Source organism: Malaclemys terrapin, chromosome 7 (genome assembly GCF_027887155.1).
Source record: "Malaclemys terrapin pileata isolate rMalTer1 chromosome 7, rMalTer1.hap1, whole genome shotgun sequence".
Taxonomy (NCBI): Eukaryota; Metazoa; Chordata; order Testudines; family Emydidae; genus Malaclemys; species Malaclemys terrapin.
Genome location: NC_071511.1, coordinates 22,486,491 through 22,511,306, shown reverse-complemented (window position 1 = coordinate 22,511,306; position 24,816 = coordinate 22,486,491). Strand labels below are relative to the sequence as shown.

The following is a 24,816-nucleotide window of genomic DNA, read 5'->3' as shown; positions in this document are numbered from 1 at the left end:
AGGGAGGAATGGGGGCTGGTCAGGGTGGGTGGAGCTAGGGGGACTGGGAGGAGCTGGGTGCTAGGTATAGGGTGACCAGATGGCAAGTGTGATCTTTTTTCCTCTGGGAGTGATGGATAAACAAGATAACCAGATAACCAGAGATCAAGGGAACTTAATGTTGTAGTGCATTGGTCTCGCCACAAGGTGACACCTTATTCCCGGCACAGGACAGCTGGATGGGGTAAGCAAGTGGCATTTCCCAAGGAGACAGACCGATGACCGCATTTTTACAAGTGTCCACAAGAACCCAACACGTTTTTACACGTACCCAACTTCAGACACATTGCGCCTGATTTTCAGAGATGTCCGAATAAAATCCATGGGCTCATCCATGGGTGCTCAGCACCTCTGAAAATTAGGCCCTTAGGTGGCTTAGGTTGGGCAGCTAAAATCAGTGGCTAGTTTTGAAATGGCCCAAGTGTTTGGATCCAGGTTTGTCCGTCTCTAGGTGAGACTATGTATTGGGAAGTACCATGGGATTGAGAAGAGTAGGGAACCCTTCACACCCATCTGCTGGTCTGAATCCTGTTTTTTACCATCTGATAACTGCCTGGTGGTTTGAGTGAAATGAGTTTTGTGAAATCAGTCTAATTCCTAGTGCAGCGATTCTCAAACTGGGGATCAGTTCGGGACCCCTCAGGGGGTGGCGAGGTTATTACATGGGGGGGTCGCAAGCTGTCACCCTCCACCCCAAATCCTGCTTTGCCTCCAGCATTTATATGGTGTTAAATATATTTAAAAGTGTTTTTAATTTATAAGGGGGGGGGTCGCACTCAGAGGCTTGCTATGTGAAAGGCGTCACCAGTACAAAAGTTTGAGAACTACTGTCCTAGTGGAATGGTGACCAACAAAATAACAATATCCACCACCACCAGGATTGCACTAACTGACCTCCATTTCTGGCAATCCCAGCCAAGGATTGAATGAGCCAAGGAGACTGAACTCCCCTATCCAAGGCAAGGATGAGGCACATGGGTTGGTGAGAGCGAAGCTTGCCCTGCTGCAACTCATGCTGTCCCTGTCTTGTGGATATAGGGCTACAGTCTCCAGGGTCATCAAGTCAGCACCTTCCACCAGCGCTAAAATATTCCAATAAAATGAGATTTCCTAGAACCAAAGTAGAGTGAATTGGAACAATTGGAGATGCCCCTGACAGCTCTGCCAGGGGTCCACCAGAAGCTAACAAGGTTATACAAAGGCTGCTAAATTTCTCATCCTCTCAGGCAAGTACCTGTTGTCTCACTTGATATTGTAAAATGCTTTGAGATTTATGGATGAAAACACTATTGTTAATAATAATGCCTATGTTCCCATTAGAAAACCCAGGAAGCAAAATGAAAATGGTGATGACAACGTTGGAAAGATGAAGAGGTAGCACAGTGTCACACCTTTGAGTGTGCCCCTATGTAAGCCGCAGACCTAGGCGCAGAGGTGTGGAGAGCTCAATACTTATTGAGTCTAGACAGTATTTATTAAGACTTAGGCCAGAGGACCTGTGAGAACAATGCGGCAGTATGGGTCAGCATGGTAGGCAGTGCCTTCAATGCACCAACAGTCTAACCATTGTCAAATTTTTGTAGGCTTCATGGCAGAGGAGAGTTTTAAGGAGCAATTTGAAGGAAGATAATGAGTTCGTTTTGCAGAGGTTTATGGGGAGCTCCTCCCAAGTGTGAAGGCAGTATGGGAAAAGCATGACCGTGCTTGTTTGAAAATGTAACAAGTGGGCAATGGAGGCTGGTTGACATCTTGATAGTGAATGACAAGGTTAGGTGGGAGGGGATGGTGATTGGTTGTCAAAGGTCTTGAAAGTGAAGAGAAGTATCTTATGTTTGCTGTGGCCAATTTTTTTTTTAAAGTAGTCAGTGACTGGAGGGATTCAAAGAAAGGTGTGAAATTGTCAAATCAGCAGGGAACTTCTAAAGGTGTGGGTGCTGGCTCAACTGTATCCCGAGCCTCTGCCGACCACAGGCTCAATATTGCTCTCAATTAAATCAATGAGAATTTAATTATACTTCCAGAAAGCAAGATATAAAGATCTGAAGACAGTAGACAGACATTCTCCAACCCTTTGGACTATATGAGCCTAGTTAATAATTCTTATTATATTGTATTGTGGCAGTGCGCAGAGACTCCAGTCAATATGATGGTCCCATTGACAGGGATCCAGCCCCGAAAAGCTTACAGTCCAAGAAGAAATGACAATGAATGGGTGGGGTGTGGGAAAAGGAATACCATCAAAAATGGATAAAATGTGTACATATGTTCTCTCTCTCTCTATGCAAATATTAGCTCAACTGCCTCCCAACTTAGTCACAGTAAGCTGGTTAAAGTCTTGTAGTGATCCCAGCAGAAGTGGGTGTTGATAGATGAAAGGGCAGTTGCCTCAGTTAGGGCTTTTGCCTAATGACTGAGACTACAACACAAATTATTCAACACCCCGTTCCTCTGGCAGCTTCCGTCTGGTGATCTCAAAGCATTTTACACATAACATCCTATGCAATCAAATTGTTTTACCCTGAAACTGCCCATGGCTCTCTCACATTAAGCTGTTTGGTTTAGTGTTGGGATCCATTATATTATCCTGACCTTTCCATCTGATTTCCAGTATTTTGCTTCTTTTCTTTTGCAATCCTAACCAAGTTCTCTCCATTAGACCCTTGTGCAATAGATCTTCCAGTTTGTACCTTCCATTCTCTCCCCAGAGCCTCTGCTTTCTCTTTACCCTCCATCTTCATTGTGGCCCAGATTCTGCCACCTTTGCTCACCCTAGCGCCTTACTCCGAGTTCCCCACGCACTCTGCCAATACCCCTCGGTGCTTGGCAGGAGAGGGGTGAATTGTGTCCCTGCACCTTTTAGACTCTGACAGTCTTGCAGGTCAAGTCCCGCCTCCCAGGGAACTCCATTGGTTCCTGTGGCCGTTTTGTTTCTCTTTTTGGCGAGTCTCTTGACCTAGGCGCCTCGTGATTGGGCGAAGAACTCCGGCCCAGAGATCCTCTGTAAAGTCCAATTCTAGGCCCAGACGAATAGGCCATTCCTTCCACCTCGCGGGAAGTTGAGTCCTCTCTGGCTTACATGGGCTCGTCGAGCCGCAGGAGACCCCACCCGGAGGGAAAGGGGGTGCCAGCGGAAGGGGGACTGGCTAGCTGACATGGGTAGGGTTGCGGTCCCTTATGGTGTGGCTCTTTCGCGACGCTCCCCGGGCCCGCTGCCGGTGGAAGCGGTGGGGCCGGAGCGGCGGCTGGGGGATGGCCCGGCTGGGTTCCCGCGGGTGAGCAGCGCCTGGCAGCAGCAGGTAACGGGGGAGCGCGGCCGGGGCCCCGAGCCCGGGCGGGAGAAGGGGCTCCCCGTCGCCTGGCCGGCCCCGCCGGGAGAGGGAGCCCCGCGGCCGGCTGCCCGCGCCGGGCCCGGTGCCGACCCGGGAGGAGGGTTTCCCTGGGGCCAGCTCCGTGAAAGGGGGAGCCCTGCCCGGGAGCTTGTGGGGCTGCAGGCTGGCACCGAACGAGGCTGCTGCGGGTCTCTGCCAGGCAGGCAGCCGGGGGGGGGGGGCCGCTGGTGTCCGAGGGGCCCTGTTTGGACGCGGCTTGTTTCCGTGTAACTCGTTCTAGGCGAGGCCTCGCGGGGAAATAAGGAAGGGGCGAGTCGCGGCGGAGCTGGTCATTTCGGTTCCGGGTGCTGTGTAGCCAGGGCCCTGGGGACACCCTGGGCTTCAAAGTCTTTTCTTAAACGGAGGTCTCGAGCCTGGCTGGTCAATGCGGGGCTGACAACAATATTCAGCTTCGTTAAGGGCTGTCAGGACTGTGGACAATTGTTCTCCATGTCCAGTGGAGGTAGGGCAAGAAGCAATGGGCTTGATCTGCAGGAAGGGAGATTTAGGTTAGATCCTAGAAAAAACTCTCTAGCTATAAGGGTAGTTAAGCTTTGGAATAGGCTTTGGAGGGAGGTTGTGGAATCCAGGTCATTGCAGGTGTTTTAAGAACAGGTTGGACAAACTCCTGTCAGGTTTCCTTTGTCCTGCCTCAGTGCAGGGCCCTGGACTTGATGACTTCTCGAGGTTCATTTCAGCCCTGCATTTCTGTGATTCATATCCCGTCTCTTCAAGCCTTCCTGTGAGGAGGTACCCGCTAATATGAGAGCGATGAGCTTCTTAGGGGTTGGTTACATGCAGAAGTTGCATCTGTTTTTAAAATCACTTTTAAAAACTAAAATAATTGTTGCAAACCTCCATGTGGACACACCTGTATCAGTTAAAAACAAGTTACATAGGTTTAGTTTGTGCCTATATATTTACTAATACAAGCTAAATTGATATAATCCAGGTTTAAACTGACACAAGGATGCCCATACAAGAGTTTTTATGGGTTTAACTACATCGCTTTAAAACAAACCTTTATAGCGAGGTAAATTAGGGTGTGTTTGGATAGTTTTAACATACTAGCGGGAAGCCTAGGACTCATCCTGATCAGCTAACACATGTTAAAACTATAATTTGCTCTGGCTACATTAGAATTTTAATGTAATGTATTACAGTTTAACAATACACCGTTTTTCCTGGTCTAGACAGGTTCTTTGTGCGTAGGCAGGTTTCAATGGGAAATACCTGTTCAATCTGTTTATTCTGGGGATGTGTGTATGTTGGGGAGGTTGTTGCTGGTCTCAGGAGTTCTAAAGAAGACGAGAAATACTCTCTTTTTGCTAGTTGTGTTTTTTGAATGTACACTGGGTTTCATAAACCAGTAACTTCTAGCAGCACCTGCCTGGGTGCTGCTGACACTGGGAGCTTTCAGTGTTGTTTTTGAGAAAAACTGAAATTGACTGCAAACTTCTTCCATGAGGAGTGAGTATTTCAAAATGGAAATCAAGCAAATCTCCTGGGCAGATGGAAGGCAGTGGCAGCTTGGCCTAGCTGTTGTTGGGAAGCATGAAAAGCTAACGGCATCGTGTGTGAATTATAGCCATCATTGGGAGCCTTTATGTTAGCCTGCATATTGAGGATCTATATGTACAAATCCTATTCTTTTAAAAGCCTTTACTAAGAGGGAGTGCAGCTTTACTGTATTAAGTGGGAGAAGTTTGGGAGAATTCTTTATGATGATTATTAAACCCCTATTTGAAAATCTTTGGCATACCCCTGTGTTCCCAAACAAAGCTATTGTTATGACTGTAAACAGGATTTGACAATGATCTCTAACTGGCCTTCAGACTTGGTCTCTTAACTTGGGAACAAGTTTTACTTACAATTTAAATTTTAGGCCAGATTTTTCAAACTTGGGTGCCTCAAGTTCGATGTCTCTTTAGACACCTCATACGTGGCCTGATTTTCAAACTCTTTTGGGAGTGGTGGGTTCTCAGTGCCTCAGAAAGTTAGGATACTTGTTTAGGTGCCTAAGTATGGAATTAGCTGTTTAACATGAGGCATACACATTTTAAAATGTTGGCCTGAGTTTCTTTCTTAATGGTAAGGCTTTGATCCTACAGTGGGGCTCCATGCACACCCAGGACTCTGTTCACTCAGAACTCATTGCAGGATCAGGACCAAACTTAAGATTTCTCAAAAAATTCTTTTGGATTTTGATACTGTTTTTAGGTTATTTTGAAGGCAATTGATGTGTTGGCCTTTAAATCTGCCAAGGGTGCACAAGCAGTCTTTCTTATTGAAGCTTTTTATTGTGGTACTTAATATGATCACTCCACAATGCCGTTTGCAATGTAGTTGAGCTCCAGGTAATCCATTGTGAACGGAAACTAAATTCTAAATATTCTATAACATATGATCAACTAAAAAATACTCATCGCTAACATGGAGCAAAAAATATGTGTGTGGTAATAAGGGTGGGATACCCAGGAAAGAGAAATTGTTGAAACAGATGGCAGTGGTAACACTTGTGTGTGAGAGAATGTTGCATCTATTGTTAACCCTCACATACATCAGAAAACACTAGCTTTTAAAAACTAGATTGTTTTCTAAACCAGTGGTTTTCAACCTTTTTTCATTTGCAGACCCCTAAAAAATTTCAAATGGAGGTGAGGATCCCTTTGGAAATCTTAGATGTAATTAGGGGTCTGCAGATCACAGGCTGAAAACCACTGTTCTAAACCAAGTCTGCTCTGGCATAGTCAAGTGAGCTCAAATGGCAGAATGCTAAGACCTTTCATCTCCAGTGTACGTAATATTTTGCAATTCTCTAGGTGTCTCTCATCAAAAGATCCTGAAGTACCTTACAGAATGTAATGAATTTAACCTTACAGCCCTATTGGAGAGGCAGATGAGGAATACCCCATTTTACAGATGGGGAAGCTGAAACATAGAGAGGCTAAATGCTTTACCTGAGTTGTCCAAGTGTTTGCATGACAGAACTGAGACTATAACCTGAGGTCCTATTCTCTTATCTGGTACTGTTCAGAACTTGCAGCTGAAGGGTGGGGGTGACTAAGACAGCTATAAGTTGTGCTCCAGGCCACCAGCATAACACAGGCATAGGGGCCTGAGTTACCTAGCCTTCTGGGGCTGCAGTGCTTTTTGGGACTAAGGGGGGTTGGTAAGGTGGCCCTTTGGAGGCATCCTTACTGTCTGCACTGGGACAATTTTCTTGTGGCTGGAACCAGGGTTTCTAGGGCCCATTTATTCTACTCTGGTACCTCTGATGCGTGATGTAAAGAGGCTGGAATGGGGGTGAGGCTCTCCGGAGTCCTTCATTTGCTTTAAGCAGGTGGTCATCCTACCTTCCGTCCTCTCCTACATGGGGTATGTTGACTCTGTTTACTGCGAGTTTCTTTGCTACTCCTCTCACCCCTCCACGAGAAGGCAACACTACCTTCCTGTCTGCTGTGGTAAGCTAAGGGATATTTATGAAGGACTCTGCTCATAACCTATGCTTCATTATATTGTGGGTTTGGGTCACTGTTGAGGCTTCTGCTAATTATTTTTTTAGCATTGTGGTTTTCATTTCTTTCTTTTTAAAACTTGCTTCAAATTCTGATGTGAAATTGAAACTGGGAGGGGAGAGGGGAATTAAGTAAACATATTTCTGCCACTGGGTGGAAAAACCCATCTTGTGAGCTTGTCCCGTGGACAAAATGAGGATGCAGGAATTTTGAAGCAAACATTGATATGGTGACTCTTGAAAAGCTGTGTTTCAACCTTCCTCCCTCCACCCCCAATTCAACCCCCCCCTTATTTTCACCTTTAAAGACATTGCAATAACAGTTGCCTTTAAACGTGGTGTTTGTTAGCATAGTTTTCTATGATCAGGGCTGCCTGTATGTGGAAAAGGCCGCTTATCGTGCCATGTAATGGATAAACAGGGGTTTCTAACATGGTTCTCAGAAAGGAAGAAAAATATTCTTTCCTCACCAGTCTGGGAAACCAAGCTACAACTCTGCTAGCTGTGTAATTCAGCTGTAGAGGAGATGGGCCTTGAGAGATCAGACTACTGTCCAGTAATTTCAGCCACAAACTTCATCTATCTTTGAAATTGTTAGAATGTCCTAATTCAAAATAAAATAAAATTTTAAAAAATCTACCTTTTTTTAGTGAGGGGGGCAAAAATACCCACCATTTTTATGTCACACCAACAATAACATGAGTGATCCATGCTTACTCCGTGACTAGGGCTTCCAGGCCTAGATCAATAATAATGGTAAGATCTAATAGCCAGGCACACGTTCCTGTTGCTGTTGTCCCTTGTGAGTCTAGGGCTTCCTGGGCAGAGAAATTGATGCAGTTTAGGTCAGAATGGCTTCAGCTCTGTCCAAAATATGGGGAAGGAAGGGTGTGAATTGATTTGCTGTCTGACAAAGAAACATTTCCTGTAGGAGAAAGAAGAGGGACCTGGACTATAGCACAATTTTTTTTCTTTTACCTGGGTATAATATAATTTTTGCCTCATCTACACAGCCTGGGCCAACCTAGGTCAGCCTCAACAGAGTTTAACAGCTGTGCAGCATGGTGGTGTTGGCAGTGTAGAAGGTCCTAATGAAACATCTCTCTCAATACATACAGCTGATTGTATTTCAGACTAGACTGGACAAAGCCCTGAGGAATATGCTGTTAAGGCACAGTCCTGTAGTGGATGAAGGAGCTAAGACAATGTAGCCTAGAGACTGTTCCTGCTCCCATTGAAGTCAGTGGCAAAAATGCCCAGTGCTTCAATGAGAGCAGAGCAAATTCACTATACTGATGTTCCTTACTATAACCCCTAACCACTATAAACAGTGCCACTTAGCCTGGCTTGTTCCTCAGTGCTAGATGTCTTATTACTTTGCTTTTATATTGAGCGTCTTTGGAAGAAAAATACGACAACTAGCATTTGCCCAGAACTAGTAGCCTGGTTGAGAGGCAGGCTCAGTATTGACTTGCCCTTCAAGGCTTTGTGACTGTAGGTCTTAGATCTGGCCAGCCCGGCTCTGCTTATCACCACTGTGTTGTATTTGCATGATACCGGTGATTTTTAAGGAGAGGTTCTGGCGTCTCTGGGATGCCCTCTACAAGAAAGATGTTTGTTCTTTCCTATTTAACTCCCAGACAGACTGATTTCTACCCAGGCTCTTTCTGCTTGGGGAAGGCAGGTCAGATGCTGTGTCCCAGAGCGGATGTCATTGGGGTGTCATGGTTCACAGTTGTTTTCATGACTCTCTCTCCCATCCCTGCACTCATGGTGCTGTTTCTCCTCCCTTCCGCATACTATTTAAAAAAAAAAAGTTAGGCAGAATCTCTGCTATGTGGGTAAGCATGACGGTATCCACCCTTTCCTACCCAATTCCTGCCCTTCCTAGAGTGAAGAGGTCTGTCACATGTGTTAGGCTAGACGGATAGAGCAAAGTAATTAGAGAAAATGCCTGCTCCAGTTACTTGTCTACGCTGATTAGGAATTGTGGGAAGTGGAGAAGGTGAAATGTACCTCTTGGGGGAGGAGAAGGTGTCTCCATAATCCGAAGGTCACTCGTTGGAACCTCTGCCAAACTAGGATTTCTGGCACAGAAATTGCCACCTCAGCACAAAGTTAATCTTCCCAAGAGTGTGTTTATTTAATATTATGTACCTAAGGCAGTGAAACATACAGTGATCATTAAAGAAATCCCCAACCCAACAAGTACCTGTTAGAATGTAGGGATGAAAAGTGGGTCTGTTAGCAGAGAGCTCCCCCACTTGCCTTGCCTTGTAAACCCTGGAAAGGATCCCAGTTTTCCAGAAGAAAGAACAGTTCTGTGTATGAAAGTTTCAGGCAGAACCCTGGAAGGGTAAACCCTAAATGCTAAAGGTTCGGCAGATGACACAGAGCTGTGCCTCTCCTCCTCCCATCTGTGAAAGTGTCCATCTGCTGACTCCTGCTGCCAGCATGTGGCAAAAAACCCTACCTTCCTAAATCCACTCATCCTGTCTGCTCACTTTCACAGTACTGGCTGTAGCTTGAAGCCACACGAAGGGGAACTTTGTTGAGATTAATCCTGGATTAGCTACAGCAAACTGGCTGCCAAAGCTTTATCCGTACGTCTACACTGCAAAAAAAAACCCCACCCCAACCCCAATAACCCTGCGATGGCACGTCTCTGAGCCTGGGCCAACTGATTCGTGCTCATGTTCCAGGGTTAAAAATAGCAGTGGAGACGTTCCTGGTTTGGGCTGGAGCCCAGATTCTGAGACCTTCCTCCCCTGAGAACTTTCAGCGCCCGGGCTGCAGCCTGAGTCTACACTGCTATTTTTAGCCCAAGAGTGTGAGACCCACGAACCTGAGTCAGTTGAACCAGTGTCTGAGACTGGCTACTGTGAGTGGTGGGTTTTTTTCAGTGGACATACCCTACCAGGGACATGTGGCGTTGTGATGACAGTAGGCAGGTTTTCTTAATCTCACTGTGCTCTGCGATGGCTCTGCTGGGGAGAGCTGGGTTCTAGAGAGAACAGGACTTTGCAGTTGTATTGCATCTTGTGTCTGTGAACTGTAAAGCACATTGCAAGGGTCGGGTTCTCATTCACATGGGGAAACTACTGTGTAGAGAGGGGATTGGCTCAAGGTCATGCATCACTTCAGCTGCTGGACTAGTGATGCAATCCAGGTCACCCGTCTCCCAGTCTGCTTTAATCCCATGACACATTATGTCCCATGAAGCATAGCATGACGCTGCCTTCCAGGCTGCATTTCTCTGGTGGTGGACTGTATATAATTTGCATGTCTGTTTGTAAGTACTATGTGTATGAGCCCAGTTAGGACTGTGGTATGGTTGAGTTCTTAGAAGAAATCATGGAGCCAGTTTCTGCAACCCCACTGAAGTCAGTGGCCAGGACTTGGGATTTCATGGATGTGAGTGCAGAATTTGGCCCAATAACATATGAATGACAACTAATAACCCAGCAGGAGCAGCCCCTGGTACCGGAGTTAGGTCAGGCATATAGGCAAGGAGAGTGTGAGTATGCATTCAGGGAGGGCAGGTCATATGATAACTGCCCACTCCCCTGCTGAAACCAATCTCATCTTCCTTCAAACTGCTAGGGAGAGGGGGTGTGGTACAATGGACAGAAGAGGTAACTGTGACCCTGGGCTCCAGGGTTCTACACTTGGCTGTCCCCCAATGTGACATTGGAGAAGTCATTGAATAACTGTTCTTCAGTTTCTATATTTATAAATTAGGGACAGTGATAGTAATCTATATCCGAGAAGCGGTGAGGGGTTTAGTTTGTTGATGACTGCTTGGAGATCCTTGGATGAAAAGGGCTGATGTTGGTAGTTTGCGGTAGTGCGTAGGATTCAGTTACCTAGGATCTAATGTCAGGGACGCTCTTTGCTGATCTTCCTGCTCAGTTGATTTAAGGTTGCTTTTTGCCTTCATCTTGGTTGTTCTGTGTTGTATCATGCTTGGTCTTAGCACCCATTGTGTGTGACTCTAACTCTCTGTCCCATGTCCAGAGCAGAGGCAGGATGTCCCAGTCCGTGACGTCTGTGGTGAGGTTCTCTACGTATGACAATATCACCCACTCTGTTACCAATGCCCTGGTTATGGCCTCAGATAATGTGACAGCTCTGCCCCAAACAACAACATGGGCAATCAACGACACCAACATCACTGTGCCACACAAGTGCCTGCTCCTGCTATATGAAGACATCGGGAAGTCCAGGTGAGGTATAGGAGCTTGTCCAGGAAATGATGGCTTTCCCTCTCAAGTGTGGGAGCAGGGGAAAGTGAGGCTGGCGCCTGTCTCTCGGGGGGGGGGGCGGGAGGGGGAATCATGCAAATGCACTTTTAACTATTTTATTTTACTTTTTGCAGAGTTCGCTATTGGGACCTTATGCTTCTGGTTCCCAATGTGCTTTTCTTTGTCTTTCTTCTCTGGAAACTGCCCTCTGCCAGGGCCAAGATCCATGTCACCTCCAGCCCCATCTTTACTACCTTCTACATACTAGTGAGTACCAGCACTGCTCTCTGAATTGATTGGGGAGTGTTAAAATGGTGTGTGTGTTTTTTGTCTGCCCTCACCCGCCTTCCCAGAACATTTATCGTTCGGGGAGAACCTGAGTCAGATCCCTTGGAGGTAAAGCCCTTTGGCTCCTGCATAAACATATAGGTTTTCTTTTTAAATTAAGATTCACTGTTAGAAATGGGCACAGAGCTTCAGAGTTTGGATCCAGATCAGGATTCCACTTCTGTGAGACTTGGGGGACGTTTGGATCTGGGATTTTGGGTTGGGTCTTTCTCTACCATTAAGTGACTCGTTTTTAATCTAGCACAATTTTTTTTACTTCACCTTACTATCTAGTATCTTATATCTTCCCTACTCATTGCCTCTCTTACCATATGTCACATTTAAAACAACACTAACTTTTCACTGAGATATAGTGGAAGCGAATCCCCTGAAAAATGAAATGCATGAAGCTGCCAGAAAGAGACTGCACATTAGTTAACCCTCTATAGAAAATCCTGATGTGATGGGTTCCAGCTGAGCTCCTGAAACCTAGAGATCCCCAGCCTGGGAATTCCTCTCTGAGGCAGCGGGAAAGGAGCTGCTTGTTCCAGTTGGATGGCCCAGCTTTGGTTTTGAGAGCGTTCTTATGGATTCTTGGTGATGTGAGGTTGGAGGGTGAAAACAGAACATGTGGATGAGAACAGTCCTAGTTCTCAAATATGTAGGATCTTCTTTCCCGTTCCACAGTTTAAAAAGTCACATGCAGCCGCTAATCAGGATAGGAAAGTCTCTGTAGTAGCTATTGTTTCTGTCAGCCGTGCTGCCATTGGTGCATGGTGTAAGTGCAGCTAGGGACCTGGCTGGATTAAGTGTGTGGATGAGATTCATGAAGCTACTATCACGGGTGTGCAGTAAGGCCCCTGCCTGCCTCAAAGCAGCATGCATATGTCTGTTGTCTGTCAGTGGGAGTAATGCGGCAGCAGTACAGTGCCCTGCTGGACAAAGTTCACCTTGGTAGAGAGAAATGCTTGTTTATACATGAGCAAGAGGAGAGGTGTCTTTCCTCAAACTAGGAATGAGTAGTAACAGACAAAAACCAGGAAGTGTGAAAAACTGAGGCCAAGATAATAGCAAACCTAGTCTCAATCTGTAATTGGAAGTTCTGAGCTGTGGAAAGGGGGTACAGTCAAGTAATGCAGGCCCAGAATGTCAGGGAGCGGCCGGTGGTGGTGGTGGTGGTAGGAAATCTTAGAACAATCTAATAATTAGAAAAATGTTCAGGAATTTTTAAAAGCATTATCAATAGTTTAAAACTTGGATTTAAACCTTTCCCAGTGCAACTGGCTCAGCAGGGAGCAAGTGCCATGGAACAGAAAAGTGCAACTGACCAGAAACTGAAGGAAAGAAACAAAAGTGAAACTTGTCTAGACTGTTGGCTTTGGGAGGAGCAAAAAGGAACCCAGCAGCAGAGACAGTGAAAAGCTTATCTCCATTTTATAATCTCGGGTATACTGGTAGGAAAAAGAGGCTATAAAATGTTTCCTTTGAAATCAAGATTTGTAAATTGACAGTGTCCCTTCAGACAACTCTCTTTGTCTGGTTTCTAAAAAGCGAATGAAGGTTCTCCTTTCTCAGGGCATGGTGCAGCCTGTTGGACTGGTGACAGGCTAAAGACAGCCTACATCTCCTCTTGCCTCATCTCAAAACCCACCCGAAGAGTCACATTAGTACGATTTACTGCTTCCTCACTGAGTTACTTTATTGTTAAAAATAAGTATGGGCTTTGAAGAGAGGCCGGTCTTTTGCCCCTTAGAGCAGTAGCAAAGAAGATCCAGTTCCCATAAAGGGGAGGAAAATATGGCTGCTAAACTGGTGCCATGGAGCATTCAAAGATTTTACTTCTCAGAGCAACTTTTCCCCAAACCTTGCACTCCAATGAGTAGCAACACTGCCTTCTCTCCTGGGGTTGCACTCCTCCCCACACCTCACTGCAACGGTGTCCTTCAGAGCACCCACTGGGATGTAAAGCTGGAATGCTCAGGAAGGTGCTATGAAGATCTGTAGTAGGTGGTACGCTTCAAAACACCTGTGCAGTATGCTTTATGATATAGTCCCCCCGGCTCACCGTCACTGTGGAAAGGCCAGTACAGCTTGCGAGCTGGTTAATCAGATTTGACCTTTTCCCCCTATTGGGATAGGTTTAGCCACTTCATATCCCTAGAAGATTAGCATAATTTAGCCCACAACGCTGGCAACTCTTCTTGGAAAGACTTGTTTTCAGAAACTTGAAAGCCCTTGGCCTCAGCTGATTTCCCATCTTCTGCATTCTTGAGGGCTGCCAGTGTTTAATGAATGGACTGTGGAGCTCTGCTGTATAACAGATCTGAGGTCTGTTAGCTGATATCCTGTGGTATCTGTTATCTGGTGAGCTCTGTATACTGAGTCACACTAGGCCCTTGCCCTCATCATTGGGAGTGGTATTTTTGCTGATTGACTCTTTACCTGGGCTGAGGTGGTGGGAATGGGGAAAAAAAGAATTAGCTTCTTGGACCCTGGAGAGCCCCCTCTCCCCCTCCCCCCCCCCCCCCCAAGACTGGAAGAGGCTCCTTTCACTGGTTGCTGAGGGAAATTATGCGTTCATTCCTTCACAGGGTCTAAGCCTGCTGCCTATGCAATACTCACACCAACTACGCCTGGGGAGAGGGAGACTAGCCCCTGGACTCTATCTTGGATCTCTGACTCGGAAGTCCCCGAGTATTAACTGTTAGGCTTCCAAGCTAAGGTGGAAACTGGTTCCTAGAGCAGAATTCCTGATTATTATCTTGGGCAATGTGCAGCATATGGGCACTAGCTCACCTTTGCTTTCTTTTCCTAGGTGTTTGTGGTGGCTTTAGTTGGGATTGCTCGTGCTGTTGTCTCCATGACAGTCAGTGCCTCTGATGCCGCCACAGTTGCCGATAAGGTGAGTACAGCACTGACCCTCGACACTTCTGCATTGCACAGTTATGGCCCTTGTGATTAGTAGCTTCCTGTTTACATGTATACTGGAAGAATATTTTTATCTGCAACGTTCGTGGCGTGTGGATACTGTGGAGTCTCATTTTGATAACCATATCCAAAGGATCACAGCATCCAGATCTTTGAAACAATGAACTTCCTAAATAACACATCAATAGTAGCGAAATCTCCATCTTGCAAGGAGAGAATGAATCAGCGAGGCATCTTGATGCTAAGCCAGGTCCTCCTACAATTGTCTAATGACTGGCAACACCCAGACTTTAATGTCCCTGGCTGCAGCCTTGTGAAAAATGTCGGGTACTTTCCTGTATGCTGAGAACAAACAACATTGAAGTCCATTGTGACCCTAATAACTGAATGTTTCTGGATCAAGCAAAGGGCAAACAGGAAATGTGTTTGTAAAGTAAATTTTGTTCTAGAGAGGTAAACGATTACCACAAGAGGACATCCCCTAAATCAAATGCTCTGTAGCTCTTGTGTTGTTGGAGGCAGAAGTCCAACCTAGAAAATGTAGCCTTCTCTAGTCAGAGTTCCCTGGGTGCCCTTGTAGTTTCTAGGTTCCCTTTCTCCCTGATGTTCCTTGTGGCAGATCACTGCTTTTTAACACGCTGCTTGTCGTGAGTGGCTAATTAGATCACAGTAATCTTTTTCCTGAGCCTCTGCTGCGTGCATCAGGGTCTGAACATTAAATAAGGGATGAGATTTCATGAGAGAAACTGTCTGTGCCTCTGTTCAGCTCTCTGCTGTTTGTGGTGCTGGGAAATCATGGAGGGACATAGATATCCTGTCCTGTACTCCCTACAGGGGATGTGCTGTTACGTGGCTTTGCAAGATGGGGTGCTATAACAGGAGGTGCATCTTTTTTTAATTAGGAATTGCTGTTGTGGGACTGGTTTCCGAAGTCTATGAGTATCTTCCCCACGGGATGTACTGGCTACTTCTGAAACTCCTGGGTCCTAATCCCAGATATGCCGCTGCGTCACTGTAGGGGAAATCATTTCATCTCTCTGTGTCTTGGTTTCCCTGTCTGTGAAATGGAAATAATAATTACCAGCCCCTTAGGGAGCTTTAAGGGTTTATTATACTTTGAGATCCCTGGATAGGCAGCACCAGAGGAGGGCACTAGAATTTTTGCCAGCCATAGATTTGCTGCAGAATAGCCCCAGTTTCTAAGGTGATGAAGACACATGTTGTTTGGGTTGGCAGTGATTGGGAATGCAGCAGAGATGACACCCCCTGCCCCAGAGGGAGGGCTTTAACTATGCTGAAGTGGGGCCACTTTCTCAGTCCTACAGATGGTGTATCATTCATTCCCACTCAGTCCTGTGCTGGGTGGGCAGTGTGTGCAGTGCTGGGCCTTGTGGCAAGGGGTATAATTGGGGGGATTAGTTAATTTTTGGCACCTTCCTCTGCAAAGGGTGAGGAAGGTATATGGCAGGGGTGGCCAAACTGCAGCTTGTAAGCCATTTGTGGCTCTCTTATAGTTACAGTGCGGCTTGCAGAGCCCCACATTCTCCACCTACCAGACTGGGGTGCGGGGGAGAGGTCAGGGCTTCTGCCCTGAAGTGGGGTGGTGGCGCTAGGGGCTTCTGCCTCATGGGGAGAGGGTCTAGGGGCTTCAGCCCTGCTCTCGCTGAAGCCCCGAGCACTGGCAGGCACCTCCCAGGGGTGAAGTCCTGAGCCCCACCACCCTGCCGCAGGGCAGAAGCCCTGAGCAGGTGCGCTCAGCTCTCATACTTCTGAAGATTATCATGTGCGGCTCGGAGGATCAGTAAGTTTGGCCACCCCTGGTATATGGGAATGATCAGCTCCATCTGAAGAGTGTCTTCCCCCAGGGCAAGGGGGTGGAGTATCGCTGTATAAACTTCCCCTTGGCTCCTGGCCCTCCTGACCCTGGTCTTTGTTGTCTCTTAGATCCTGTGGGAGATCACGAGATTCTTCCTCCTGGCCATTGAGCTGAGTGTGGTGATCCTAGGCCTTGCCTTCGGTAGGTGCCAGAAGGCTTCCTGCTTTCTAGTACTCCGGATGTGTCTCCTCCCTCCTGTGAGGTGGTGTGTGCAGCCTGGCCTCTGCCTACAGGGGAGCGGGGAGGGGTAATCCTGTGAAGCGAGGCATCACTAGAATAAAGATGGGAGACAAGTAAGACTCTCGTTATTGGAAATGACCTGAAGTGTCATTTGTGCCATTTCCTGTGTGGCTCATGCAGTTGCCAGGACAGCACATGAGTGTCGGAGTCACACATGCGCTTGTGGTGATGGTGCATGCAAATTGGGGGAAGGAGAGGATGCTGGTGCACAAGCGGACGTCTGAAAATGTCCCCTCCAGCATGCAAATTCTTCCCACAGGCTTCTGAAAGTCATTACTATATTTGCTTTAACTCCACTGTCTTTGGGTGGGAGATTCCTCCGGGGCCCTTTTAACCACCTCCTTTTGCTGCCTCTTCCCTGGCATGGGCAGGATGAAGCCTCCTCTGCAGCTTGTCAGAGGTGCTTTCATTCGAGCCCAGGGAGATGCTCCTTAGTGTCGAGTAGTCCTCAGGTGCATGTGTGCACTCATAGATGTTTCTGTCATGCTCATCACTGCAGTATCTAAACACTGGATCTCCCACCCCGGAGGGCTCACAACCTCGATGCAGGTTCTCCCAGATGACGGTGGCCCTGACTTGACTCCTCCTTTAGCTGTTCTGTGAAGAGAAAAGTTTCCAGCAGTTCTGTGTAGATAACATTGCTGCTTATTCTGACTTGTAACCGTACTGGAAGTTGCTTTTCTGGGGTGGGAAGGAAGCGGAGTCAGTGTCCTGTTTTATAGATATGACGTGCTGAGCCCTGTGAAAGGCTTAAGCAGTCTGGGCAGTAATACAGCTGCTGTGCGTTAAATGAGCTGTAATCCTCCTACTGGGGGTGCAGGTGAACAAGGGCTTTCTAGTGTGACAGCAGCTCCTGGAGACAGCTGATGTAGTGAGGGTGACTGAAGTATGATCTCTCCTTGCTCTTTTCAGGTCATCTCGAGAGCAATTCCAGTGTCAAGCATGTACTGGTGATCACCACAGTGTTGTCACTAGCTTACTCTGTTACCCAGGTGAGCACACTGGGGCCTGCCGGCTAGTGCTAGCGAAGGAGAGCACGCTGTTTGATGTTGAGCAGTGTTTGCCTGGGAAGAACTGGCCAGCTGTGTGGAGAAAGGGGCCTGTTGCTTTGGAATCTGGGGAGGAAAGAAGCGTAGCTACGAGTAATCTCCATTCTGCAAGACTGGAGCCTTTCCCCTCTAGTGCAGTGGACTGAAAGCAACCCAAGTCAAGGGGACTGGCTGGCTCAGTGGTGGGTCAGGGAATCAGATACCAGGTTAAGGCGGGGACTGGCTGGTTGAAGGGATTGAGGAGTGGTGCTGGAGCTTTTCACATCTAGGGAATTACTTCCAAATCCAGTCTTTGGTTCCATCCTAACTCGAAGGAGAAACGGGACATGCTTATTGAACTAGAGCTGTCCAGTGGGCCCTCATAGCCTCAACTCTCCTGCCTCTTCCTGAGCTGAGAGCTGCCACTTCCCATCACGTTACCACTTGGTATATTAGCAGTGTCTTGCTCTCTCTGAACAATGTGCTGTGTGTCTGGGCATGTTCTCATCTTCACTAGTGGCAGCACCAGAGTAACAGGGCAGTCATTGTTCAGTGTTCGGACTCTCACGTACAGAGGCAGTGAGCTGATTGTTACCACATGATACGCTGGAAGAGCCTCATTAAATACCAAGTGGCTGAGCTGTATCTGGATTCAGTAACTCCCTCTTTCTCTTCATTGTCTGTGCAATCAGATTTCTGTCTAGCCTGCTTTCAGATGGGCTCCAGGTATATGAGACTGGGTCTTCTTTCCCAGCTGTGCACAAGTGCAAGGGTTTTACAGATTGGATCTTACAATAGGAAGTGTCAGTTCTGGAGGAGGGAATACGGCACTTGCCATTCCCGGTCAGACCAGTGGTCCTTTGAATCCAGTCTCCTGCTTCCCATCCGTTCTGTCTTCTGGGACATCCCAGGAGCTGTTCTCCTCCAGACCCAAGCACTGTGGCTGGTCCCCTGGCTTGCTTGCTCCCCAGGCCCCAGAGGAGAAGTCTCTCCCATTGCAATAACATGCGATTGCACATACATTCAGATGGCTGCTTATCTATTGCTAAACAGACACCTACCCTTGCCACTTCCTCCCCCCTCCTTCTGCTCTGTTGGAGTCCTGTGGCTCCCCAGCTTCTTACCACATCTCATCCACTGTCTTCCTAGATGAGGCTGAATTGCCTTGGGGCGGGGAAGAATGTCTGAGCAATGCAAGGTGCAGGGTTCAGTGGAGCAGTTGTCTGAGCATGTGTAAATGCAAATATACTTTGTCTGGTGTTCTGTGGTGGTGTGTGTGTGGGAGACAGAGGGGTCTGTAATGCCCTTCTCTCTGTTAGGGGACACTGGAGATCCTCTACCCTGATGCTCACCTCTCAGCGGAAGACTTCAACATCTATGGCCATGGAGGAAGGCACTTCTGGCTCGCCAGCTCCTGTTTCTTCTTTCTGGTAAGGACAAAGCATGTTCTGACCCTCCCTGAGACACATGGAAAGACAGTTTGGAGAGGTATCAAATTGATATCTCTTCTCTGGTAAGTGTATCTATTATCTCTGCTTACCTAGCTGCTTGATGGCTTCTAAACAGCATAGTGAGACTTGGGTCCAAGTAGTCAAATGCAAAACCACAGGCACTAGACAGCTCCCAGCTCCCCAAAGGGACCTGTTTATTCTCTTGTAACTCCCTGTGTGCAGTGCTGGAACTGGGAACACATGGGACTTGATGCCTCTCAAAGGGGTAGGGAGGGCAGATAAAGATTGGGTAGGAGGGGCTCCATTTCTGGCAGCAAAATTCTGGTTCTGCTTGACGCCTCTTCCCAGTGTTCCAAAGTGAAGAGCCCCTAAAGGCCTGAGCCAGCAAGGTGCTGAGCACCTCGGGCTCCTACTGGCTTCAGTATCAATGGCTTTGGTTCCCTGTATCCCCTTCCTTTTCGCGGTGAATTCATATTTATATCGTGCCAATGGGGTCCCTGGCACTTTGCACACCCACCACTCCCTTGAGACTTTAGCAGTTTAACCCCAAGCCAGCGGTAGAACAGTTTGCAAGGGGCAAGGACCTAGCTGTCTCCTTCTGCCTCAACAGGTCTATTCCTTGGTGGTGATTCTTCCAAAAACTCCCCTGAAAGACCGGATTTCTCTGCCATGTAAGTGGACACACCAGGCTTCATGTGGCATAGCCAGTCAGTGCTGGGACAGAACCATGTATTGGGGGTGGGGGTTGGTTTGCACTTTCCTTAGGTATTCCCTGTAACCAAATCTACAGCAAATACACACGCCCCTACTCAACCAGTGACTGGGACATTGGGTATGTGGCAGGGGATTGAGTAGAGGTTCGCTGCTCAGTGGGATCTCCATTTTCTGGGTGATTTGGAGCTACTGTAGGTTTGGTATAGCTGGTCAGTATTAGCCCTCCAGCTGCCAGCACTTTTTCATACTGGCAGACAAAAATGTCCTAGCACAATGGGATGTATGTAGGCATCCATGGTAAATGAGGGTTACTTTGGGGTTCTGTAAAGCACAAGTAGCTAATTCTTGAGTGGTGAAATCCCTGCACAGTGGCACGACTTGCATTTCAGTTTCTCCCTCCTGAGATGACAGAGGGTGAGAGGGCATGTTTGTGTCCTCGCTGTGACCATCAAGGCATTGAATGCAAACAATGGGGCTTTCCCATTATCGTGGGAGTGGGGAGAGGTGTAATGTGTTGTAAGGTGTGATGAATACCATAAGGAAGGGCTTGGCTTCTGAAAGGTAAAGCCCCTTGTATAGCACATGAGGTTACATCATCTTGGCATACAGCTGCTGTCTGGCCACTTGGGAAGGAAAAACTCTAAGCTTTCCAGACTGACTGCTTGGGAGTTGCTAATCAGTCTTGTCTGGTTTGGCAACTCTGCCATTTTTGTTAGTGTGATACATCTGTAGCATCCTGAAATGGCTGCAGTATCTGAACTAGGGGATGGGTGTTCAGGTTATTGGAATACTTCCATTAGATTATTCATTCTTTAAATGAAAAAAAATTGTCAGGGTGATGCTCACCAAAGCAAGAGGACATGCTGGGCATGCTGCAGGCAGGTGCCGGGCAGGCTTCGCCAGGCCACAGCTCTGCCAATGCACCTTGCTCCAGATCTGCAGTATCCCCTGCTATTCCAGTCTTTGCCTCTTTCAGTTCTGCTGATACCCTCACACCTGATGCAGAGTGCCCCTTATCTGTCCTCCATGCAGCTTTACTAATGCCCTTCATTCCTGACCCACAGCACCTCTTCCGGTTCAATCACAGGCCGTTGTGTCCAAGATTGCCACCTGTGCTACCCATTTGTTTGCCTTGTGACCAACACCGGGTCAATGTAACAGGCTTGCATGTGTTGCCTTGACACCACCCTTTTTAACTCCACCTTTTTCTTGATGATGCATGAGCCTGTGGTTTCATCCATTATACCCTATTAATCTCCTGGCACAAGATGTGGTCTGGGGAAGAAATATGGGACATGGACTTCCTGCATTCCAAGCATTCCATAGTGCTTTCTCTTTAAATGTTTGACACACTTGCCCTCCACACGCGGGTTGTGTCGCTTCCATCAAGCAGTGTGTCTCTATCATGATCCAGTATTCAGTCAGTGCTGATGGGGTTAGATTTCATCCTTGTGTCCTTGTCTGTCTTACAGCTAGGAAGAGTTTTTATGTCTATGCTGGAATTCTCGCTTTGCTGAATCTGGTGCAGGGCTTGGGCAGCGCCCTTCTCTGTGTGGATATCATAGAAGGATTGTGGTATGTATGCAGGGGGCCCCAGCATCCTGCCTGCTACTGTAGATGGGTCCTTGGGTTGGCAGGAGGAAGAGACGTCTGTAGCCCAATTAAGACTTATTTAATGAGAGCCTTGCATCACCTTCTCCCCCTGCCCTAGGCACAGTCCTGGGATAATGAGCTTCCTGACTGTTCTTAAAAAGAAATAAAGCAGTTGGCATGAATTAAACAGTACTTCTGTTAAGATCTCCCTGTAGGAGACACCAGGAAAAAACAGTGCAGGAAGCTACTGGGAATGAGGGGTTTGTGGATTTGTTCCTTAGTTCTCTACACACGGGCCTCTTGTGCTACAGTGGGGCAGCACCTTGTTTCCATTGATGACTAGCCATTGGCTTCGTCTTGTCTGGGGTTTTCACAGTGGGCGAGACCATGTTCAGTAGATATTAATAGAAGACATGGAGACGGACAGTTTCCCCGAAGTAGAGTGGGGACACCTCTTGAGTTGTGCTTTGGAATTGGCAGGATCTGCTATGGGGTGCAATGCCCTGCTATTAAGGAGCTCCCCCAGAGTTTGAATTGTGATGTATTGGACTGAGACACTTGGGGCCTGCTGGTTCTGTCCTTGGGGGCCTGGGAGTGGTGAGGCTTTGGTGGCAGAACTCGTTCATTTGCACCAAGGCCATGTACTTGTTTCATAGAAGGTTCTTCCTGCTGTTCTCTCCTCCGCGCCCCCCCCCCTTGTATGTCTTTGACACTCTGGATAGAATGGGGTGGCATGGTTGTGTTCATTAGACAGCAGACGCTAAATGGCTGCTTGTTTCCTCTTGCCTCCAAAGCTGTGTCGACGTCACCACGTTCCTCTACTTCAGCTTCTTTGCACCTCTCATTTATGTGGCATTCCTGAAAGGCTTCTTTGGGTGAGTAGCCAAACCAACAGGGGGTTTTGATGTCAGTTGAACTTTGTGCCCAACTTGCCCCATTTGTAAAATAAAAGCAGTGGAAGGAGCAGTGGGTAAGGACTCAGGAGAACTGGGTTCTGTTCCTGGCTGTGGCGGTTGTTCCCTATGGGATCATGGGTAAGTTACTTCCCCTCTCTGGGACTACGTTTCTCCATCTGTATAATGGGAATAATACTTAAAGTACGCACAGGAATTTGTCAGGATTAAGCTGTTAATGTCTGCAAAGCACCAGTAAGAGCTAAATTGTTGGTCACTGAAATGAATAATCGATTGATTAGTGGGAGCCTGAGTCCCACAGCAGGATTAAGTCAGTATCTTGGCTCCTGGATTTTCTGATGGGTTTAGAGAAACGGTTTGTGGATTAGCTAGCACGGGGATTGGCAACCTTTGGCACGTGGCCCATCAGGGAAAGCCCCTGGTGGGCCGGGCCAGTTTGTTTACCTGCAGCGTCCGCAGGTTTGGCTAATCGCAGCTCTCACTGGCCACGGTTTGTCATCCCAGGCCAATGGGGGCTGTAGGAAGGGTGGCCAGCACATCCCTCAGCCCGCGCCGCTTCATGCAGCCCCCGTTGGCCTGGAGCGGCAAACCATGGCCAGTGGGAGCTGCGATCGGCCGAACCTGCGGACACTGCAGAGAAACAAACCGGCCCGGCCCTCCAGGGGCTTTCCCTGATGGGCCGTGTGCCAAAGGTTGCCAATCCCTGAGCTAGCATGATGGATCCCAAAACCAGAGGCTGGGAACTCCTTGTACATCCCTCTGCCCCTCACTAATGCTCTCTGAGTAACTGATTCTTGGGCTTGAGGTGCCACTGTGTGGCCAGACCAAGGAAGTGCAGTGTCTTCATCTTAACAATGTTTCAAGAACAGGACACAACAAAACACACAGGCATGTTTGTGTGAATCTTGCCAGTGGGGGAGGAAGCAGCAGGTTCTTAACCCCATTTAAGGGCTTGAAGTACTCTCAGAGCAAGTAAAACTGTCTCTGGGGCCTCATATGCAGTCTGGAGGGGGCTAAGTTTGGTTTGGAATCGGCTGTAGATGGAAACTGCTGGTTCTTCGTATAAAAATGCCTCCTTTCGGAGCATGTCTGAAATCCCCTGGAGGAGCCTTGAGGGGCAAGCCTGGCCTCATTTAAGTCCGTGGCAAAACTCCCATTGATTTCAGTGGCGCCAGGATTTCACCAATGGTCTTTAGGAGCTAAATGTGCTATGATGAGAGCATATTCCTCTACACGCCGCATTCCAGCCATGGCTGTTCAATTGTAGCTCTGCCGATGTACCTCATTGCTGAGCTGCAGAGCCCCCTGCTGTTTCGATCATGGAACTCTCCCGTTGGTAGCACCATGGGGTAGTGTGGTCTGGCTGACTGTCCTTTAGGACAGTGCAGGTTCCTTGTAGCTACTGGTGCGTCTCTTGTGATACTGCAGCACTTAACAAGGATCTTAATTCTTTTCCCTGACTCCAGGTCTGAGCCAAAGATCCTTTTCTCCTACAAATGCCAAGTGGACGAGCCTGAGGATGTAGATGTGCACCTCCCCAATGCCTATGCTGTGGCCAAGAAAGAGGGCGTGGATTCCAGCTTCTACTCCAGCACCCAGATCGACACCACAGCCTACCTGGATGATGTCGCCTCAATGCCCTACCACGTGGGCAGTGTCAACAGCATTGACAGTGACCGCTGGAAAGCCATCAATGCCTAAATCAACCCAGACCCCCAGCACGATGCCACCCTCCCTGATCACACAGCTGCTAGGATGTGCATCACAGATGGTCCTCAGTCACTTGATGTGGCTTTTCCCTCTTCCCCTGGGCTTTAAAAAACCCATTGTGGAACAAAATGGCTCCAGCCCTCCCAGAAGGACCTTTTGTATCTTCATGTGATAACAGCCTAGACCAGCTTTGTTCATAAATATCTAAATGCTGAACCTTCCTGATCCTTGGTGTTCCAGATGCAGCCGTGACCCAGAAGATGGGCCTGGCTGGCACCCGTTCCTTTTCAGTGACTGAAAACACTTGTGTAACTGGGAGGGGAGTGGGATTTTGGGGTGGGCGAGTTGAGATTGGCTTCTCCAGGGTGCATATGTGCGAAGCATTCAGCACATGGAGCCAAAGGCACTTTCATGGGCTGTCTCAACAGGTCCCATTTCCCCAGTCATATTGCATTGTATTGTAGGAAGAGCGCTGTATGGAGAGAGGAAGCCTGGGAGAGCAGGGCTACTCCTCAATTCCAGCAGATACTGATGGAAATCATGAACTGTAGTAAAATGAGAGTTACAAAGAGTGTTTTGGGCGTGTATGGGAGAAGGCTCACTGATGAGCGAACTGTTAAATATGTCCTGTGACCATTACGGGGGCACTGTCTGGGATCTGGCAGATCAGCTATATCCTGGGTCAAGGAAAGAGACTTTTAAAGAGCCAGCATTGCTGTCTGTTGGAGAGACAGTGGCTATGGAAGGGTCTCTGAAGACCATGCTTATGCCCAACTGAACTCATACTGTGAACTTGCGGTGTCAAGCGGCTATGTATTTTACACTGAATTAGGGTTGAATTTTAAGAATAAAATTGGCCCAGTATGA

At 47.8% G+C, this 24,816-nt stretch overlaps 1 protein-coding gene across 5 annotated transcripts; it reads left to right on the top strand.

Moving 5' to 3' along the window:
* Positions 1-3,066: 3,066 nt before the first annotated feature.
* TPRA1 (transmembrane protein adipocyte associated 1) lies at positions 3,067-24,816 on the top strand. 5 transcript variants are annotated; one of them, XM_054034334.1, is made up of 11 exons: positions 3,067-3,195; positions 10,942-11,150; positions 11,303-11,435; positions 14,311-14,397; positions 16,368-16,440; positions 17,452-17,531; positions 18,887-18,997; positions 19,629-19,689; positions 21,205-21,307; positions 22,120-22,200; positions 23,706-24,816. In XM_054034334.1, exons 2-11 carry the CDS (start codon positions 10,954-10,956, stop codon positions 23,938-23,940), a joined length of 1,161 nt encoding a protein of 386 aa, XP_053890309.1. In that variant the 5' UTR covers positions 3,067-3,195; positions 10,942-10,953; the 3' UTR covers positions 23,941-24,816. The 5 variants fall into 5 exon arrangements, with proteins under 5 accessions (XP_053890309.1, XP_053890307.1, XP_053890308.1 ...); XM_054034332.1 differs by lacking the exon at positions 3,067-3,195 and adding an exon at positions 3,203-3,311 and having other exon boundaries at positions 10,947-11,150; XM_054034333.1 differs by lacking the exon at positions 3,067-3,195 and adding an exon at positions 3,229-3,335.

What these genes read in the sequence shown, in the direction of transcription:
- TPRA1 (XM_054034332.1), top strand. Translation starts at nt 3,214, where the DNA reads ATGGTGTGGCTCTTTCGCGACGCTCCCCGGGCCCGCTGCCGGTGGAAG. An exon ending in AGACCGGATTTCTCTGCCAT is followed by an intron (nt 19,690 to 21,204) that starts GTAAGTGGACAC and finishes TCTGTCTTACAG; the next exon opens with CTAGGAAGAGTTTTTATGTC. An exon ending in GATATCATAGAAGGATTGTG is followed by an intron (nt 21,308 to 22,119) that starts GTATGTATGCAG and finishes TTGCCTCCAAAG; the next exon opens with CTGTGTCGACGTCACCACGT.